The sequence below is a fragment of the Saccoglossus kowalevskii genome, chromosome 3 (assembly GCF_978046115.1).
Source record: "Saccoglossus kowalevskii chromosome 3, keSacKowa6.1, whole genome shotgun sequence".
In the NCBI taxonomy this organism is placed as follows: Eukaryota; Metazoa; Hemichordata; class Enteropneusta; family Harrimaniidae; genus Saccoglossus; species Saccoglossus kowalevskii.
Window position 1 is genome coordinate 23401653 of NC_140643.1, and position 22822 is coordinate 23424474.

Below are 22822 nucleotides of genomic sequence, written 5' to 3' on the forward strand. Positions count from 1 at the left end.
CATGTGGCCATTTTTTAAAAGTGCATCGAAATATTTAAAGATCATGATTTGCTAAATAGCGTTAATGAAACATCTTTTTTTTGTAACCGTGCGTAAACCAATGCGTAAACACCAGAGTCACGTGGTCACATCCGCTCTGTCATTTTTGACTTGATTCGCACATGCTAATGCAGACTCAAGTAAATTCCCCAAATAAGCGTTGTTTTAATACATGGAATTGCTTATTGAGAGGGTGTTTACCGGACACTGAAATCCAATGTATTGTTATTATTTTCAATAGTGTACACTGTTGACGACAAACGACTGGGTCGTATATATGAAGTAAAGTTTGAATATTTATTAGAATCGAATTATTGTGACCTTAACGAATATATGTTAATAGAAAATGAGTTGAAATAACTTATATTAAAAAGTAATAGAAATAAAGTAAAGTAAACTACACTAAATTGACCACAATCATGAGATGAACAGACAAATTTCCTCGTAATGTTTTTCCGATATTTTATTGATATGCTGATGTGTCACAATTGTTTACTTCATATAGTTGAAATAGGTCACGCTTTGCATAAAATATCATTGTTAATTGTTTTGTTGAAACAGAAATGTGTGGAAATATTATAACATTATTCTAATATGAACATGACAACTATGTAGCATGTGCTACGAATCAGTGGGTCGTATAGACATAGAGACATATAGACATAGAGACTTCGACTCACTTAGCATATCATTATCTCTTACACTGGCAAGGCACTGTAACTCTAACCAAAAATGCGCACAATAGGGGTTTAATTAATCACATATTATAGTTATTTCATACCTACTACAATGATACAGGCCGCCCACTACACCAACCCGTCTACGGTCCGATTGCCAACTTTTAATACATTTTAGAGCATACAATTGTATAGCGAAGAGGCAATACGTGATCAGTCAAGTTCAATTTGCTAGCCGCTGTCATGACCTCGCGATTAGCGGGTATTTCTCATGGGAAAGCCTTGCAAAGTTACACTACATGACACAGACAGTATATTTATAAACATAATTGTTATGTGTTCATCATACACCGGGATATGCAAATTGTTGGCAATAATATTGGAGTAAATAGCGTGGTTATGTATTTCCCACGTTTTCTCCGTAAACTAAAAGCGACTATAATGGTAACTGTTACAATCGTTGTTCTGAGTAACTATTCAAAGTATTCTATATACCATACACCGGGTTTCACGAAGGCGTGGACTCGGTTCATACTCAGAAATGTTCATACATTTCAAATGGCGATTGAAAACAACTTGCCTATAATCCCAGGCCACGTTCATAAGGATTATTACCGTCCGTACCCTTGAGGTTTACCCTCCCCTTTGACACTGGCTCGCTTTTATTTTATGTGCAAAATGACAATGACTCTACTTGTATTTCAAACTTTTAATGTTATTTCTGCAAACGAATCACTGTTATTGATGTGATCTGTCCATTTTCAGCGATTATATACCATTGGCTGTTCTTACGTGGTCGAAGTACGCACCAAGTAACGACTTCCGTCGAAGTTCGGTGGACATACACACGGAAGTAAATACGTGGTCGCAGTATGCACCAGGTAACGACTTCCGTCGAATTCAAACGACGTAAAGACGGAAGTAAAGTTGGCATACGAAAGGAACATTACCTGTCTGTAAAAAACGCACGTCATAGTCTAATTATAGCAGGTATTTGTCACAGTCCCTCAACAACTGCGGTATAGGTAACTTGCGTCACATGACCACATTGTGTCGATGGACTGCATATGCGCATGTCAGTTGGCGTAGTGACCTCTCCTATAAATAGTCCTCGTCTAAGCTTGCTACCGCTTTAGTTCGTACAGGTGTCCTGCAGGTTAAAGCTAACACATTGTCGTGCGTACACCGTTGCCTATAATTCCGTAAACAATGCGACTTTGCAGTATATGCAAACTTTTAAGTGCGTTTCTCCTCAGCCATTGCATCAGCGGCATTTCTGCCAACTGGCAGTACGAGTGCGCCAGTAATACAGATTGTACGACAGAGGTAAGTGTGTAACTTATAACACAGCATATCGGGGCGGGTGGAATTCTTAAGTACTTATGGGTTATATTAGTTTGAACATATATTTCCCAGGCAGAATATTTTTTCAGGAGTGTATGATTCTACTAATCGTAACACATTGTCTAATACCGGGGCTTACTCGGCACATCGAACAGGAAGTTCAATGAGTGGTTTTGTCAACTGGGAATTTCCGAAAATAGAAAAACTTCCTAAAGTGCTTCCTTATTTATGTCACTGATTAGTTTATTGAGTTAACAATGTGTTATTTTGCTGTCTCGGTTAATTCAACAAAACACGTCAATACAAAACGACTTACAAGATATAAATCAAGGCTGTATGTCATAATTGCATACAAATTTGATCTAAACGTCTAAAATAGCTGAGTACGTGTGGATGTTCATGGTTTGTCTATCACAATAACCGTATTTTCCTTGTTTATAAACTATTCAGAGACAGTACAAAATAAAACAAGTTGAAGCAATGAAAAGTTCATTGTAGAATACAAACGCGTTCAAAAAGTGTTAATCTAAATAAGTTCGTATCTTACAAAAAATATTCGGCAGAAATAATTTTCTTAATAATGACACGTAACAATGTATACTTGGAATCTGTTTTATTTCTAAAGAGCCGCTAGTCCCGCGCTGCGTCATGTTCGCTATAGCACCCGGCATATCGATGTATACAGCGCATTGTTCTGTTGTGAACACTGGCGTTGTGTTTGGGGATCAGGGAACTTCGTCTCGCTTAGTTGATGTCACTTACACGTGGAGATACCGGATTCGACCCAAATGAACACACATAAGTTCATTAACAGATAAGTCCAGCTTTATTCACACACGCAGTCAGCCGAGGTAACTTCTCGCTGTGCCGTTCTCTCGTCCCCTCCCTCTTACCAAAGTTTACAAACTCTATATTAAAAGTAAAATCTGTTAAGGCGTGGCAGAGTAACCATGCGGCAGTCAATCGCTGCAGTCGTTGGCACGATCACGTGATTACCAGGGATGTGTCTCACGGTTAAAGCCTTGCGAAGTCGCCACTACTAAATACAATAAGTAAACAATCTATTTATCAAATTCCTGTAATCTATGTTTATAATCTCCACCCTAAACATGCAAGTTGGTGATTCTAAACAATAGTCTAACGGCGTATGAACCGAATGTGCGAACGTGAAGTCGCTATCACTAACTTCGAACACGCGCCGCGCGATGACCACCGCCCTTGATAGACGTACGATGCCGCCATTTTACGTTTCTTCTCGCGTCACTACTGACACAAATGTGACATTCTGCCATTAGGTTTGAGAGAAGGTGGATTTGTTTTGAAAAATAAGAATATTAATGTGTTTTTTTTATCTTGTAATAAACTTTATTTGTTGTTATAATATCCAGTGATATGAAATACAATATACACATTCATTGCGTTTTTCAGATTCCAGGTCGAAGTCTTCCATGTAGTATTTACACTCAGCGTGCTGGTGGTAAGTACGAGATATGAACTTGAATATCGATCTGTTTGTTTGATCTACATTGTCAATAACGTACGTAGATCACCAAAACCTGGTCAAAATAACAGCTATCTGACCCACTTATTGCTGCGCTACATACTGTTAGGAGCATGCATGTTACAATATCGTCATAGATATTGTTATGAATATAAGAAAAAGTGTTTAGTTGCTTATTTATGACTATGACCATGAGCTTTTTTCAATTTAATTATGGTCTTATCATACATACTTTTGTAAGCTGAGCTTGCTGTATTTGGCACAGCTAGATAATTTAACACATATTTAATTATTAATCTAAACGTTCTGATCTATATGTATGCATGAGTGATATATATATAAAATTGATTGTTGACAAAAGTCAGCCTGATAACGTTTTCAAACAAATCGCCACACTTTCTCTAATGAAAAACTCCAACAAGTTTTTTTCAGTTTGGTCGCTATCAGGATTACGTAATCTCTTTAACAGTACAATCTCGTTAACATTTAGATACTGGACTATGTTCGAATTTACCGGTATTCTCGAGAGAGTACGAAACTCCGCCCCCTGATCTGAAACTTGAAGATGTTACAATTTCAATGACAATTGATACGTACACCGGCTACGGAGATTTTCCCGGTCTCAACGTTTCAGTTGCTCTACCACTGGCATTACGTGAGTATTCTTATCAATACAACGATTTGTTAAATGACAATTTACAGGTTTTTAGTGCGTGCGATGTTATATTTGGTCATGTAGCACTAGATCATTTCAGCCATTATTTCACAACAAGCTATGCGAATCATGAATTATTGGGTGACGTACTCGAACCAAAATACCACGTGACATTGAGCCCCACAAACTGAAAATATATAGAAAATTAACGTCATTGATGTTTTATTAGCGGGGGACGAATATATGGAAGGTGTGCAAATCATTCTTCGTGGCATGACAGACAACGAAATATTATATTACACCTACTACAACCGAGAAATATGCCGAGTATTGAATTTTCAAGAAGCAGATATGGAGCGTCATGACGGGGTAAGCAATTACTGATGACTGACGTTTCTGATTTTGTCGCCATTTCCCACTTTGAGAAATCCATGACAAATTGTCTTTATTAATGTATATCTCACCTTTGTCAGGATCCGGAGAGAGTACACATCTACTATGATTGCTTGAAACCATTATCTCCCGGTAGCCGTTATGAAATCCAAGTTAATCTTGTGCCGTATTCCATACACGGACGTCCGGTTTCTTTTGTGAAAACTGAATTCACCTTACCATGTAAGTCAAATCAATTAATTTGATAGATGTAACAACGTGAGAATAACTAAGACTGATTGTGTGTTTGATCGATTGATTGATCGTTCGATTGATTGATTGAAGCAAATAAGAAAAAAAAAGGAAAAAGAATGACTGACTGACAGACAGACAGACAGACTGACTGACTGACTGACTGACTGACTGACTGACTAACAGACTGACTGTATTCTTTAACTTTATTTTATTTTGTTTGTTTTCTCCTTTTCACACACGCAGCTTGTGAGGAGTACCCACGATTCCACGAGTGTTATGCTAACTCTATTAAACGTGAGTATCCCTATTATCAAATTCAATACATCATGCAATATACTTTAGCAAAAAGTATAAAATAAATTATCCACGAGAACCGCCACGTCGAGCTTGCGTATAATAGAGGTTGCCCTGATATAGAAGACTAATTGATATATTTTGTTGATTATAGACAGCGCTGCTATGTGGGGACCGTATGTGTTCGATGTCTATGCAACAGGGAGATATAAAAATGACATAGGAGTAGTTATTGACCTGCCACCCACTGAATATGAATTGGACGCATTTCGTCTTCTTTTATATCGAAAGTATCATGACAAGTGGATATTTATCGAATATAACAATATTATCCAGGTAAGACGGAGAATAAATAATATTATTAAACTCATTATCAAGGTAAATAATTATTTTAAATTTATAACTATAATACAAATATAATATGTTCTCTCTTAAGAAACATGAGATTTTATATATTCAAGAGGAAGTACCGTCTGCAACTGGAGAATTATTGACGCTCTTCAACAAGACTGTATTCAGAGACTTACTAGCTGGAGAATATATTTTAAAGGTATAAACATTTGCCATTTTATGAACCTCGTACCACACACAGTGTTGTTAACTATTTTCTTGGTCGTGTACCTATTAGGTAAACCCACAGTTGTATCTCTTTGCAAATTCACCATGGAGGGGGTTCGACTATTACGTGTGTTATTTCATCGTGATGTTCGCTACCTGCAACCCATGAAGAATGCACCTTCCTATATGATGTAATGGAAAAACATTACCACAATTGAGAATCGCGAAATTGAATGTGAATTGTTTGAAATATTTCCACAATGAATGTAGGTTTCGTATCAGTAATAATATGTACTTGCAATTTGTTTATCCCGTGCGATTAACTGTACTTATTTTATTTAACCTTCGAGTTAAAGTGTTGCACAAGTAATTATTCTGTTGTTGTTGGTTTTTTTGCGGTGATTATCAATAATATATTTTGCTTTGTTTGTTTAAGCTGAGACCAGTGCCGAGCAATGTAGAGGCCTGTGGATTCGCGAACACCAATGATTGCAAAGTGACTGTATCCTCGCCAATCAACGTCACGGGTAAGCATAATATCAGCGTGACGTCACGCATACATCCGCGCATGGTGGATTATGGGAGAAATAAATGACTGCCCTTCAACATCAGTTGACAGTTCGAGCCTGATTCAAAATTTGTACTACTGAGCACACTACTGCGTAAATGTGCAATTTATTATGTGCGATTAATTCAAATTGTGCATTACATAGCATTATGACGTAGAATCTCGCAATATGAAAAAATATCACACAGAAATAACCCCACTGTTTTTTTTTTGAAATGTTTCCAAAATATTGAGTTGGAATTAATATAAATAGTAATATAAGACTTTTTAATCCAATGTCACCGAGAACAAAAATTGAGATATTTATAAATTACTCCACCTCATAATTTCTGCCATTTCTTAAATTAAATGTCTCTATTTTTTCATTGATACCTATGCGCTACTTTGATTTAATAGTACGTACCAGTAATTAAACGCATACTCTGTTTGTACATCGATATACGGAATGTGATATACTAAGCTAATGATGATGCTAAACGTTAAAAATAATGTACGACGAGGTTTATTACTGTTTAACTGATGGTTAAATAACATCAGAGCCCGCATGATCACATTCACTGGCTCGTCAAGTTCTAATTATGTTTTCATTACCTTGCAGATGTGACTAAGAACAGCGTGGAGTCTGGTGTGACTGTGGTACAAGAGGCCGAGAACAGCCCTAAACAGCATGTTACAGATCTGCCGATCAAAACGAGGAAAAGAAACAAAAACAGATCGGAAAGAAAGGGAAAAAATCGTAACGGTCGTAAAAATCGTAAAGGTCGCGGTAAAGACCGCGATGGTCGTAAAGGTCGTAGAGGTCAACGTAAAAAAAATGCCTAGGATAGTTCGTAATTTTACGACCCCAACACCGTGACGACACAATCACGATTGTTGTATCCGTATTATAGTAAGGATTAACACTGCATTTGTCTGCACATTTTGACGATTCAGTTTGGGACACTTGTTTCTAAATTACATATTTTACATGCCAACTGTTGTTGACGTGATAAGTGAATATGTATGTCGGCTATTAGTTGATTCATCACAATAAACACATTTATTTTGATTAACATCTGCATTTTGAGAACATGTCTTTTTCCCACTTAACAGCAATCTAAACACAAATAATCTAAATGGTAGAAAATGCCCGGATGTCCGCCCCCCAGGATGGATACTCTGAAGGAGTTCATATATTTTATACGGGATATGTTGGGGGAAAACTCCATCATCGTATTATTTGCTGTGCACATCCCATCTAACTCAAGTGAAGCTAATGCAAGTATGTTCCAAAACTAAATTGTCTGGTCTTCTCAATTTAACTCGAATTATTCAACGTAAATCTGCAGACCAAATTTGCAATAGGAATGGCAAGACATTTCGTGATTTGTGCGAATTAAGTATATTGTTATTGACAGACTCTGCAGCAAAGATCGGACAAGGGAAGTAGTAATAAATTATGCTTTTGTAACTACTATTGAAAACATTAGTATTTTTGATTATCGATTACCTTCTTATCAATCAGTGTAATTTTCCCGATATTACGGATTTCGCTGTTGACTCTCGAGTGATGTTACTGAACAAAATATGTTTGGTAACTCAGACGATATAATGGAAGCACCCGCCATGTTATATAACATACTATGTCGAATAATGCACTAAACACTACTTTTTATTAATACAGAGAATCCACACAAGTGTTGAGATAGATCGATAACTTTATTATTTTTTTCACACTTCAAAAACTGGCCAAGCTGTAGAAGGTCTCTTGAGTATGAGTATGACTGCTGCAGATTGCAGCAAACGTGTACGTAAAAGTATTCATAAACTTAGTAGAAATATGACAGATAAACCATGGCTTGAAAAACAGTACAAAGTGATGTGACAATAAAATGAAATAGACTTAGAAATGATAGGAATGTTAATGAACTACAAGAATTAAAGTGTTGTAAAACGGAAAACAGAGATCTGATTAAATAATATAAAAAGAATGAGAATGTGTAAACTAGGAGAACTAGAAATAGCTGCTAAGGACAAACAAACTCTAAAATGGCCTGGTTACGTACGCATAACAGATCGTGCAAACGGTCTAGTGAAATAAACAACATGTCATCTTTGTATTTTGATACTTTGTTAAATACGGCATCCGGATAGGATAGTCAGACATCTACAAGGAAATGAAGGATATCGATAGTGTGAACAACTATACTGATTTAGACACTTCGAATATAATTAGAATGTAGATGCAAATTATTTCATTGTTGATGAGCAAGCAATTTGAAGCATCCAGTTTTTAGCTCTGAAAACATATATATATTCTGAACACAACAATGTGTAAGTATTTAGCTCACCGAAATAGCAGGCTTTAATGTAGAATTCACGAGTTAGAGAAATCAATTGACCACATCGATCACCACTGCATCTTTCATATTATATCCAGTTGTGGACAAAATAGAAAATTCTATAAAGTATTTTTTCAATGTGTTGCAACGTCAAAGAACGTGTTCATTCAACAATGGGCATTGCAGGTTTGTTTGAATGTAATTTTCAGGCAGAGTTTGGGCATAATCCATATATATAGAAAGATAATACTGGTTGAAGATTTTGAATATGAAAACTAAAAGACTAATCATACAACGTAAATGGTAGACACGAAACAGTACACTTTCTGTGCCAGGAATTTCAAGCAATTGCTACAAATTTATGATTTTGGGGAGTGTTGGGAAACGTTGTACTGATATTAATAAACCTGGTCGGGTAACTTGCATAATTCGGGTAAACTTGAAATGTCATGCTTCATTTAAAAAGAACTTGCACAATCCTGTGTTCAGACAGGTTCTCACTAAATTTAGAATATCGGCGGGGAATTTTAATATCGAGCTCCACTGCTCGCTGAGAAAACATACCCGGACTAAATCGTTCATGAACAACCCTGTGATGGGAAATTTACCATCTTCGCTTTGATACCCAATGAAGATGTCTCGCTGGAATCACTGTCGGCATAATATGTGAAATCATCAATTCGTTGATAAATATCGACGTCGTGGTCGCAACAAACCGTTTGTTGGTCAATGTTAGCGTGGTTAATGACGAACGAACCGGGACTAGGGTGCGAATATGTACTATGGGGAGCAGTTATCGGCATCGCTATATCATCAACACTCGTACGCAAGCTGATTGGGTCTTCTGAGGACTTTGCGATTTTACCAGCAACTGCATCATCGGAAAGATGCACACACAAATGATTCTTAGCATTCATCAACTTAATTCCCAGATCCCCTTTCTCCAGCCTTTGTTTCAGACTTAAGACTTCTCGTTTGTAGGTGGTTGGAGATCTTTCGCTCAGATCGTATAGTTTGAGATAAAGCGATTCCACATCTTCCGGTACGCGGTAACAGGACCCTAACATTTTGATTGGATCTGGTATGATCGTTCCGACGGAGTACGGCAGAGTCACGTAAATGTAGTTTCCTCGTCGCGATTTACCGTCGTCGTGTGAAATGTCGGCACACATCAAATTGATCGCGATAGACAACATAGTATTACTGACGTTGGTGGCGCTGCATAAACCGATTGCATCGAATTCAGCGTCCGCAAGTTGACCCCTCCAAATCCGTTCCACACCCTCAGACATCACGAAGATAATTTTAGAGGCTTTCTGGACTTGGTCGCATACCCATTGTACCGGCCCGAGTCTGGCAATTTCCGGATAGTGCCATTCCGGGTATATCACGCTACACGCACACTCATCCTGCAAGAATCTGGCCAGAAGTCCCACAACTATCATATGGTTCTCGTTATCATTCGAGCAAAGAAGTAAAATTCGCGGTTGACCAGTTGGAGTACACCGAATCAAGGTACCTAATCATGTAAACAAAAATTAAAATCAACATTAAATTTCATTGCAATTGTTGACCACGGTCCAGTTATCGTTTAAATTTAGATGTTTATTTTCTATATTTTAGTTTTCAAAATATACAAGAAAGACTAATATAATATTAAATGACTATACATAATACAGTGACATACCACATATGTGCGACAGTTTATCATATCTATCGGAACTACTATCTGGGTTCAAACCCGGGACTATCTGTTGATTTTCATTTTGGCTTTTCTGTCCAATGTTTTTCTTTCTATACATCAGTATAAACATCGCTATCGCAAATGCGATTGCTACAAGGGTTCCTAACGTCGCAGCTAACGCTAATTCCACCGAAGATTCTGAAATTGAACATAACAACAACAACAAACCATGAGTGACCTTGGCTTAGCTTATTTATATTTATATTTATTGCTTACTCTTTTCAAATTAACGATTAACAGCTTTTAATCAATCAACGATCAACAGCTTAAATAGTATTACGAATGAAACCAAATAAAATGGTTCTACCTGCAGTGCGTGTACGTGTGCAAGAACAGAGTACACAGAAATAGTCCCCATTTTTGAAAGCATGACAACATCAATGTTTCTGATACATTAACAGAGGCGGTGGCACGAAATTTTGCGGGGGGGGGGTCTGCTCACCTTCCCTTGTGCCTCGTAGGCACAAATGGTCGCGCATTTGTTCGGGCGACCCCCCTCACGGTGCCGCCGCCACTGATTGAGCATGAAAGACCGACCAAATTTGGACGAGATAAAGATGCTTTGATATTTGCAAAATTATGATTAAATTAAAAATAACATAATAACAATGCCGTGTGTAGACAGTGTCGGCAAGAATGAAAACGTTTCCCCTAAGGTATTGAGGTAGATATGGCGGCGTTTTTAAAGAATAAAGACATCACCTTACCGGATACACATTGACCGTTCTTTAGAATGAAACCACTGTCACAAACACAGTTACGACCGTTGCCATCGCCGGTGAGTTCACAATGCATTTTGGAGCCACAGCTAGCATTGTAACAAGAGATGTCTGTAAATGCAAATAAGATTAACACGTGATAACCTATCACAATGTGAGTGGAAATTGAGAGGCACCAATTCTGTGACTTCACATTCACATTGTTGTAAGAAAAAACAGGCATTTTGGTGGCGAAACAATAAAAACAATATTCACGCTTTGAACCGCGCCCCGTTTACGACCGTTTACGCCATGGAAGCACTTATCGACTGAGGGCGCTACTTATTGTAACGATGTGAAAGCAGGCGTACAATGTTTGGCGTGTATGTGGTAAATTTTCAATGAAATTTCAAAAACTGTTCAACATTTGCATGCTGTTCATGGGCGTGTATTAATTAGAATACCGACAGCAATTATAATCTCTAGTCATATTATCAAAAAAACTGTATCCCTCCAATTCCAATATTTCTGGCATGCTGTCTCATAACATTAATACCGCCAAAATACATACATAACATATTAAGTTACTTTGATCATATACAAAATATCGCCTCACCGTTTGTGCATTTATCGTTCATTAAAGTGAAACCATCGTCACATAAACAGTTATAACTGGCGCCATTGTCAGTAAGTTCACAGTGCATATTTGAATCACAAATAACACCGAGACAAGGGTCGTCTGTAAATGAAAATACCGATACTACATTAATAGGTTCATATCAATATTAATATACCAACTATGTTTACGCGTGGATACGAAAACAAAATCTGTAATCAGAATGGTGATAGATGGGTCAATATGATTAGTAAAATGTACATATATTTATTATAAGCAGTTATGTGAATATTTAAAGTAACATTTGCATATTAACAACAACAAACTCGAACAAATCCGAAAATAAAGCACTAGTCATGGTACAGTTACGTTATCAGTGACACCATGCCACATGACGTACACATTGTGGGCCAATAGGCACCGGTCGGCTAATGTGGGCCAACGGCCAATTGTGGACCAATGGGCACTGGTCAGCCATTTAGAATCAGATCGTCAGACCAATACATATGTATACTAGTATCTATGACATGATGTATAATGAATATATAAAATCTGAACATCGCTCAAAGCAGAGACATGGCTCTAAAACCGCATTTATTAAAACAAAGTTGCCACGTGCACCGTGACCAGTTCGATCTTAAAAACAAAAAGACGTGCATCAGGGACCCAGATGTTTAATGTATGTACCAAGTTTGAACGAAATCCATTCATAAATGACCGAGATCCGGTCCCGGAATGCGAAAAATGCTTAATATTTGATCATTTTTAGCACAAAAATAGCCACCATTCGGCCATTTTGAATCGGGTCGTTCAACCAATATATTTGTGTATCTATGAGATGATGTGTTATGAATATTTTAAATTTAAACACAATTAGTCAAGGGATGTCAGAGATACTGATGGTACTTCGGCCATTTTGAATCAGATCTGACAAACAAAGTGACATACAACAAGGTCCCATAATGTCCAATGTGAGTACCAAGTGTGAACAAAATCCATCTGCAAAATGCCAAGAAATGCTTGCTTATGTTTTTTTTTCAGTCCATTCGGCCATTTTGAATCAAATTGTGAACAAACTGATGTGCATATGCATAATATTATGTATGATGTATGTGTGAATTAGGAATGTAATCGGTACAGACTTGTCTAGATCCGGAAGCTCGCACGTACGCCGGCGGACGCACCCATGCACACCGCGGCAAAGAGGTCAACCCATAAGTCCCCGTTTTCGGACTGCGGTTCGAAAGGGAACTAACAAATATTTCTAAGTAATTGTATTACCAATTAGTATATTATGCCAGTGCTAAATTCCACTATGTCGGATTGTCTTGAATATGGAATAATGTTATTGCATAACAATAACGCAACCTAAAGGTCCATTAAAGTAATTTCAAATGTGAATCTCAGCAAATACATTGCCTCACCGTATGTACATGTATCGTTCATTAAAGTGAAGCCATTGTCACATACACAGTTATAACTGGCGCCATTGTCAGTAAGTGCACAGTGCATATTACGATCACAGATAGATTTTCGACAAGGATCGTCTGTAAAAAATACAATACTATACTTTATTTATAACACATTGGAAAAGTTATCAGTTACATCCGTTAATGTAATTTCGTTTTACATACCCGTAAATCAAAAATCACAATATATAACATAACATGTCGTTACACAAGTAAACTTTACCCATCTACAATAAAAACGTGGTGTTTGCGATGACCCGACTGGGGTGATTTGGTGGCGCCATTTTTCATTTCGCCCAAAACAGTACATTTTTTGAACGTGCGTGAAATTTCACTCTGATCAAATTTGATAATTTCCCTTTTAATAACTGGCCTTTAGTTAATAACCAACAACTTGGCTCAGCGAATGCTTAGTATAGGCGATATAAGACCAAATGTTAAACTGCCGTTTTGGGAACTACGCCGTATTTGGGGTTGTGTGTCATTTATAACGAATAAATTACAGATTTAAGGCTTAACATTGTAAAATTTTGGTGTATACAATGCATTACAACACTTACCTCTTATGACAAATGTATCTGAGTAACTATATTTACACGTTCCTACGTGTGTACAACTTCTGGGAGGGGATGGTTTAACCTGTTTAGAAAATGTAAAATAAAAAACATGTTTTAGATAAACATGTCACATATCAAAACCAACCACTCATCCAACAGATGCAAGTGCAACATCCTTATGTCTTAATATTGCGTGTTAAAATGATCTGGTTATATGCAACGGGTACAGATATATATTCTGAAAATCAATTAACAAACATAATATCTTACACAACGCACACATTACTGGTATCTGGTAAATAACGGAAATTATTTAGTTCATAAAATGTACAGAATGCTAAATCACGTGGCACTATCTCTCTGCTGTTTTCTTGGGCGTAAGTCGTGACAACGTTAGGTGCCAGTTTTCTCAAGTTCAATAAATGTCCATGACTCTTTCCCCTTAATATGTTTCACTATATCTATAATAATGATGCTAAGACGTCACGATTTGATATTCTGTCCTCATCTGTGTATATACGTTTCTAATATTCTATGAACATTTCGTGAAATTCAAACTGAATGTGCAATAAACAGCACAAACCTGAAGTTGGAGGGCGGTGGTCGTCGCGTCACGCATGCGCGGAATATGGGTCTCATATAAACAAAGATAATACGAGTAATAATTGAGCGGTTATAAGTATTAATTGGGTAATTACTTTTGGTGATTTGAAGGTATCGAATGAGTCGCCGGTCAAAACTCGTGATTTAATTAGAAAAGCGTGTTGGATTGCTGGAAAATCAATGTGTATCAACACAAATGTCGCACATGCGCGGCGCGACTACCACTGCCCTTTAATCGCAAGTTTAGTTTACCCCATCCCCTTTATGTTGCGAAATCTTGCAACTATCCTATATTTTCACTCTATATACAACTGTTTATCAACATTCGCGTTTTGTAGAAATTACAGATCATCCAGGTACATACCCCCATTTGGTAACTCCCAGGTTTAAGGTTGTATACTTCAAAATGCAACTTGAATGTGTCCACTTGGTCTCTCACATAATAAAACGTCGCATCCATATTATGGTAAACATCCGAGTCTTTATTAGACGTCTAATAACAAATGTCATATACATTTTGTAGAATCATAAAATGAAAGAAATTCCAAATGTTCCCGACTGGAAACAGTATATATCTTGTATATAAAAATTCGTTATAAACGAATAAACAACGAAATCGTAGAACGGGATAGAATGTTCAGTGTGCACAAAGTATAGGAAGTAGAAATTACAACATACTTACTATTGCAAAGATATAGGTGTTCTGTCGTGTTGCTTTTGTTGAATGTTCAATTTTGACATTATATGAAGTAAAACCAAACGTGTCATCAGCCATAATAAAACTACCAGTAATGTTATCGATACTACTGTGTACAGTAATAGTCGTTGTCCAATTACCCGGAGAGATGGATACTAAAACAATAACATGTGCGTGAGTTGATTAGGAAACACCGGAAATAATACGACTACTACAACAATGATGACGGTGATCCCTCACTATATATTAAAGCGGGAGGGTCGTCACCTGCGCACGCGCGGGAATTGAGTCCCAAACGACGATAACAACACACTTTAAAAACGCAAAGGCTCATGGATAGACGCTTGTTTGTAAACAAAGGCACGCTATGGCCTTTAGACGTACGCGCACGTGACGACTCCCCCGCTTTAACCCCAATGCAATACAATAATTGATCGATATGCTATAAATATATATTTCTTTAAATTAGCTTAACATTTGAATATGTATCGGTAACCGTATCAGTAGCACTCTTGAGAACAGAAATGTCGTTGGATAGATGTCGAACGACAGGGAATAAGTATCATGCCCATTCTAACATGGCTGATTGATATGTAATGGGGACAGGAATGACATAATGAATTTTGATTATGTTTATTTCTTAGGGGTGTATGCATGATGTTCACTTTAAATTGTGGGAGATCGCCCCTGCGGTCTCTCTAAAACTGACAATGCTTTTTCCCATATTTTTTTATGATAAGGTGACCGATATATCGTCGGCAACATTACCTATTGTGCGAGTGAACGTCGAATCCATTGTACTACCCGACAGTAATGCACGTATTGCGACAGTGTACATATTACCATGTGAGAGATTATTGAAACAATCGAAGATAATCCTAGTCTAAAAATAAGGAAAAAAACGTGACAATAATATGTTATATCAATGACAATGACACTACACTACACTACACTACACTACACTACACTACACTACACTACACTACACTACACTACACTACACTACACTATACTACACTATACTACACTATACTACACTACACTATACTACACTACACTACACTACACTACACTACACTACACTACACTACACTACACTACACTACAATGCACTACACTACACTACAATGCACAGCACTGCACTGCACTACACTACACTGCACTACATTACACTACAATGCACTACACTACAATGCACTACACTACACTAATCTGTCACCGTGCCAAAGCGTTACTAGAAAACACCACCAGCAAAATCTCGTTACCTACATGTAGTAATACTACCTGACGATGGTCACATTGGGAAAAGTTGTAAATATAACATTCTGTGGTACTCTCTTCAAGTTTGTATATTCCAAGCATAAGTTCCTTGTTTTCGGTTAGCTCTAACATGACAAAGAAACATGTTATTTAGAAAATAATTGACTATGATTAGAGCAATATTATTTTCAGCACATTGGTCGGTGTCTGAAGTAGCCAGTTTACATCGTATGCGAATGATTTGCGGCTGGCAATAGTCAAGTGATCGGAAAACATTTAAAACATTTTGAGCAATGTCATTTTCATTAATTTATTCGTTAAACTGCTTGTTTACGTTGGCATCAGAGGAACTACTAGTTACTAAGCATGTTACTCCAAGAATATATACATTATCCGAAAGCGGTAGTGCATATGGCCATACCAATGTCTGTCTAAAGAAATGGTATGTTGTTTTGTAGATTTCAATACGTATTGTTGAAAATAATATTGTATTGAATGCGTACGTTGTCAAACAACCTATATCATCGAAATGCAGGTATTTAACAGGATTCAAATGTGTAAGTTATCAGCAAAACATTGTTAGTGGTGGCAGTACCTTCTAAATGTAATTCGGTTTAATTTAATTTAATTTAATTCAGTACCAAATTATATAGAATATATTTTCTTCCTGTGCATTTTTTATTTCAAATAGGTACCATCTTTCTATATTAGTGATCTATTAATTTATTCCTGTGGTTTTTGTATAAATAAATTTGTTTTGTTTTGTAAAGTAATTACTTATAAATGATTGTTACTTGGAAATCTCACTAGAAAATGTAACACATAGACACTTAGCCAATATATGTTATACTACAAATTTTTTGAATATGACATGTTTTCAAATTGTAATCAAATTTCTGAATATTTCAGTCTTGTTTATGATATTAGGGCCATAGGAAATATCACATTAAAATCGATACTATAATGCATACTAGATATACATCGATACATACCAGAGGATTTCAAGTTGAAATATATCTTGAATCCCGCGGGTTTGGTGTCGATAATATACACATCGGTCGGCATCGGTACAACACCAACCACAGACTCGGACGCAGGGGTGTTTATCTGACAATCAGCTACAACACGAGGGAACAAAATAATAATTATGACTGTGAGTCTCTCGTACATAATCTGCAAGACCCAATTCAATATGTCTAATCAGTCTTGCAAATCATTTCATGATTTAAATCGGTTGGAGAGACGTTAGTTAATATAAAATTACCAATAAATCTGGCACTATACGATTTATCATTTATATATGCACAGTCCCTCTCATAGGGATAGAGGGACTGTGATATATGTTAATATACATTATACGCAAACTGCCGTCGAAATCTCGTTAATGGCGAGAAGCCTGGGACTTGTTTTTGCCTCTCCAACAATGCTCCATATACGATTTATTATTCATATATGTTAATATAACTTAGACGCAAACTGCCATCGAAATCTCGTTAGTGGCGAGAGCCCCGAGACTTGTTTTTGCCTTTCTAACAACGCTCCATTATATATTCTTTCTCGTCATCACGTCGACTGTAACAGTTCCACATGCCATAGCTACATAGACCAGGGTAATAGTGGACGTGAACACGGGAGAAAATAGAAAAATAGAGAACTATATGAGGGGCAAAAACAATTTCCGTGGCTTTTTCATTTTCAACGAGACCTCGACGGCCATTATTATATAATAAAGTATATTGTTTGTACAGTACCACCTTTCCATTTATTCAAACACAGCGTGACAACTGAAATTTTTCAATTGATAGGGCTCAACTTACTCTTGGATTCACCCTTAACTACGCTGATACAGGCAGGGAACGACGTTTCATCACCAAGCTGTTGAGAAGGAATTATGAGTAAGAAAATATGTTCGCATTATTTGGCGATTAAAATGTATGTTATTGCACCCTGACAATATAATATATTCATATATACAGAACTCCTGATAAGACCACATTTCTTGGAGTTGAATCACCCCAATCAACAAACATAAAATATTTCTTTTACAATAACCAATTTATTTAGTATTTTCAATTACACTAATTTCAACATTTTGTATCTCAAATGACAAAACTGAGATTTGGTAATTACAAATTACCTGATACAAATATGTGAAACTGCTATGGTGATCAGTATAGTTCGCAATTATCAACGTGTGGACTCAATGATGTTTATAACGTGTATGCGAGTATTGCACATGGCTATCGTGCACCCCAAATGTCGGAAACTTTGATATTTTTAGTTATACATGTTTCCCTATTCAAAACACCATGTGATACTGTCGCTATTTTTTTCTTTCACTAATTACATAAAAACGTGTATTCACACTTACCCAACGCCGGAGTGCTGCGTATGAAAATAAGGGCATTTTCCAGAAATGTCTTCTCAGAACAGATTTAAAATGTCATGTTCTGTTATTGAAAACACTCAAAAATTTAAACTTTCTCTGGAAATTACAAAGTCTAAACTGAATCAGGAGTTGATAAAATCTCAAAACATGGTACTCGTCTAGTGAATGGCAATGTCTACATAGAGCACATGTATTACTAAGTGTGATTCAAATCGGTTAGAAGTGAACAATCTCCTTCTATACCGCCCTCAAGTGTTCATATGTTCCATGCTTTATAATAAACCCTTCAAATTCCATTCGACAAAAGCATCACAGTCCAATATTATCGATTGAAAGACGAAAATCTAATGACATTATGGTATTCCCATAGCATTGTGCCTGGTGGACATTTTGACTTGAGAGAATGATCAACACGTATATAACTAGATGTTTCCCATTGTGTAGTTACGGCGATCAAAGATTCACGTGATATTCGGGCCCTCACGTGTTAATATAATCATAAGGGGTTTTAATAAACGCATACACAATTCATTAATTAACTAGGAAACACCGTGTCGTAATGACCCGTTCTTTCATCATCACAGTTTCATTATCGCAGAAACCATCATACTCAAGTTAAACCAAGAAACAGTTCATAAACATGTAATACTGATCCCGTCTTCCAGCCTATTCTTCTCAGTACATAACCAATGTTCATATGGTAACTTTGTATTTAGATACACAATGACATTGCATTGATATATCTATATTAAAATAAAAGGGAAACAGCTCTAGGTTACGTTTGACATACAACTTATGGAGTGTGGTATATTATGTGGTGTTGGGACTGAATCAGTTGTATTTTGGGCGTTTCTGCGTGTCAGAGTGCAAACCCATAAGCTACTACCCGCAATAAATGGTTTAGTCATAAACAAATGTCGGGGAAAATGTTTTACGACAATTGCAATGCAATGAAAAACGGACATCGGATCGTATGACTCTAATAAGAATAAACTCGCGAACTGGAATTATTCTGAGCAAGAGAAACCATGCCATAGACACAGTCCATATACTAATATCGACATTCGTGTTGGTACATATTGGGCAACTATGGATTTTTTTTTAAATCTACTGAGACAACCTTATGTCTTAGAGAGAGGAATTCAAGCAAGCTTCAACATTAAAAAAACTAGCCAAGGCTTGCATTTGGACTCCCCAATAACATTTCACGAAGTCCGTGTGTCAATAGTGTGTGTTATTCGCAGCCATCCTCTCATGTATCAGATGTCTGATACATTTCCTGGAAACTACGTGCATCACTTTCGTCATGGCGCATCAAAACAGTGAGCACCAGTATTCAGATTCGAATGTCTGGGGTGTTTCTCTACCTGGCTGAACCTATGATGTATACGATCAAATCCAGGCAGAAATTACATGTGTGAGATTGACTGATATATCGTACGTCGTGTCATCACAAGGGTAGCCGTGGAATATGGCCTGATAGCTGAAAAGTTCAAACTCTTTTGGCACGTACGCGTTACTATGTTTAAACATAATGGAAACAGGGAAACGTTGGTTGTAATTCGAGAAACAGGGAAACTAACCCCCTAACGTACTGAGCACACGCATCTGTAGAGAGTACAGTGTATGTAATGAATATCACCATGATGTAATGTAATTGACATGGTGCTCGATAATAATAAATGACAAGCACTTTGAGTTTATATTTGGCTTGATTCATAAATATACACAAAAAAATCATGTTTAAAGCGCGGTGGTCGTCGCGCACAGCGTGTTCGAATAAACAATGTATTTTAAACGCGTTGTGTACGTCGCTATGAGTCCCATATCGAACAGGACGCGGCACGTCGACTGTCGCCCTTCATTGAATGGTCCCTTGTCACCATGACATTTTTATGGAAAATGTTTTGACCAAGTCGGTCTGCCAAGTTATTAACTGCAATACCCTAACAGGGGTTGGATTAGAAATTTGTATATATACTAAAATTTGAAATATTTTTTTTCCATATAATCCTGTTTCATGGTAATTTCGTATAGTAAGTTTATGAGTAATCTTCAATCATTAGTTGAGCTATTACTTCACTTGCAAAAATTGTTACTCTGTAAAAGACTACATGGTGTCTTATTCACTGGCGATCAGCATATGTGAATCTCAAGGTTAATTATACTGTGCAATATACACAGTGTCAACGAGGAATTCAACTATTTTTAGTAAGAATAATTGTTGGAAAAGCTAGAAACATTTTGTCATTGTGTTAGGGGGGATTATTTACAACCGACGCTCAACTGTGTCTCTGTTTTTACATTTCGTTCAAAAAGATCGTACGTATACTTACATTTCGCACATTGTTTCTCTCACACGGTAGACAGATGTTGTAGTTACTTACTGCCATGCTACCACCATCACCGCCATTACATAGAATCAAGACATGAGCAGCCACGAGAATTGATGTAATTGGGACGGGCATTGCTCGAGTATTGAAGATCGGCTCGTGTATTTGTTGAGTGCACAGAGCACTTCCTTTTGAAAACTAGTAATATATTTTCCGGATGAATGACCTTTCGGAAAGCGCATGTTTTTGTGGAAGTTTAATTTATATGCGCATGTCTATAACCTCGTGTTCGATGTAGGTCATGGTGACGATGAACCCACATTGCACCGTGACAAACCCCGGGCCGCCTTTTCACCATCTTCCCGGTCAATTCAAGCCACAAACGTTTAAAGATATTTTAATAGATTTAATATATGGTTTGTATTTGATAAGCATGTCACTCTATATTCGGGCATTCTCGGGGCGGCTCCGAAAATTGCCTGCTGCACATTTTTGTAAATGAGTTTTGAGAAAGCCCTTGAACACATTTTAAGAGGGACGGCAAGGGGTATTTTCGTAAGCTGTAATCAATTGTTTTTATTTTCGTAATAATGTAATATAAATAAATAAACAAACGGAAATTCGTAAACATGGGCAAGGTGAAAATGTAATCTGCTATTTTATTCGTCCGTAGTTTGTACAAAGATCTTATTTTTTGTTAGCGTATAAAGCATTAAACACAAATTATCAAATATATTATAAAAAATGTAATTAGAATTTAGCTTTATGATCTCTAAAGTGTAAAAACCTATTTTTTACTGAATGTGGAACATTTTATTTCCTGTAAAAACGTAAGATGCCTTTTTTTATTTCCTGTAACCTGTACCAGCTAACCCCCCTCCCCTCTTGTCCCCTTCTTTTAAAGGGCGGCAGTCGTCGTGCCGCGCCCTGTTCGATATGGGACTCATAGCGACGTATACAACGCGTGTAAAATATCTTGCTTATTTACATGGAATTCGAACACGCGCTGCGCGACGACCACCGCGCTTTAAACCCCAAAATTGTGACTTCTTTTTACTGATGGATTTATTGAAATAGATATTGTGCAGTACAAGTGCAGTGGAAGCGTGTATAGCCAAATCTCGCGATATTTAAAGGGCGGCAGTCGTCGCGCCGCGTCCACGATATGGGACTCATAGCGACGAACACAACGTGTTTATTTACATGAAATTCGAACACGCGCTGCGCGACGACCACCGCGCTTTGTAAACATAAATTATTCGGTTCATTGTTTTTACCCGGAAATAAACAAGGTGAATTTTAATACTAGTACGTGATTATTTTAAAGGTTTATGAACATTGTTTTGACGAATTGCCATTTCAACTCCATGGATTTGATTTTGGTTAATATTACGACCAGGATACGGGCACGGGACATTGGTTCCTCAAAATCGTTGTCGATCATTTTTTGTTTATATAAACACCGTGACGACGCGAAGCGACAGCTGTGGTGATGTAGCCAACAAATGATAAACCCCGGTGGCTAATTATCAGAATAGCAGATTGAATAATACACACATAATTTTTCAAACGACCAAATTACTCATTTCACTGAGAGGCTGAAAGACATCGAATCAACACACAGTGAATAATTATCCCGGGGACATTACATAGAACTTGCCTAATGGGGACGTGTCCCTGAAATGTTTTTTTGGGGGAGGGATTTTAGGTATAAGTATAGGTGTTATTTCTGCTCAAGATAGGTATAAATATTTTTCCGATTTGGTATACTTATGCGTACGTATATGTGCGAATATCTCCAGTTCAGATCCCGGCCTCAGATCCATATATACATCAACCCGGAAATTAAACAAGGCAATCAACATTTAAACG

At 37.1% G+C, this 22822-nt stretch overlaps 2 protein-coding genes across 2 annotated transcripts; one reads left to right on the forward strand and one right to left on the reverse strand.

Annotated features, from left to right (window-relative positions):
- The first annotated feature begins 1846 nt into the window (after positions 1-1846).
- LOC100373699 (uncharacterized) lies at positions 1847-7315 on the forward strand. Its single transcript, XM_002731359.4, has 10 exons — positions 1847-2042; positions 3489-3537; positions 4052-4216; positions 4446-4585; positions 4690-4831; positions 5087-5137; positions 5292-5473; positions 5574-5687; positions 6132-6222; positions 6862-7315. The coding sequence occupies exons 1-10, from the start codon at positions 1926-1928 to the stop codon at positions 7083-7085; spliced, it is 1275 nt and encodes a 424-aa protein (XP_002731405.1). The 5' UTR covers positions 1847-1925; the 3' UTR covers positions 7086-7315.
- Positions 7316-7942: 627 nt separating this feature from the next.
- LOC102807786 (uncharacterized) lies at positions 7943-21093 on the reverse strand. The gene is made up of 13 exons (XM_078012953.2): positions 20954-21093; positions 18046-18103; positions 17221-17346; positions 16238-16353; positions 15737-15851; positions 14954-15123; positions 14636-14764; positions 13672-13750; positions 13067-13189; positions 11643-11765; positions 11036-11158; positions 10272-10466; positions 7943-10103 (listed from the first exon to the last, which is right to left on the reverse strand). The coding sequence occupies exons 1-13, from the start codon at positions 21083-21085 to the stop codon at positions 9163-9165; spliced, it is 2430 nt and encodes an 809-aa protein (XP_077869079.2). The 5' UTR covers positions 21086-21093; the 3' UTR covers positions 7943-9162.
- Positions 21094-22822: the final 1729 nt, after the last annotated feature.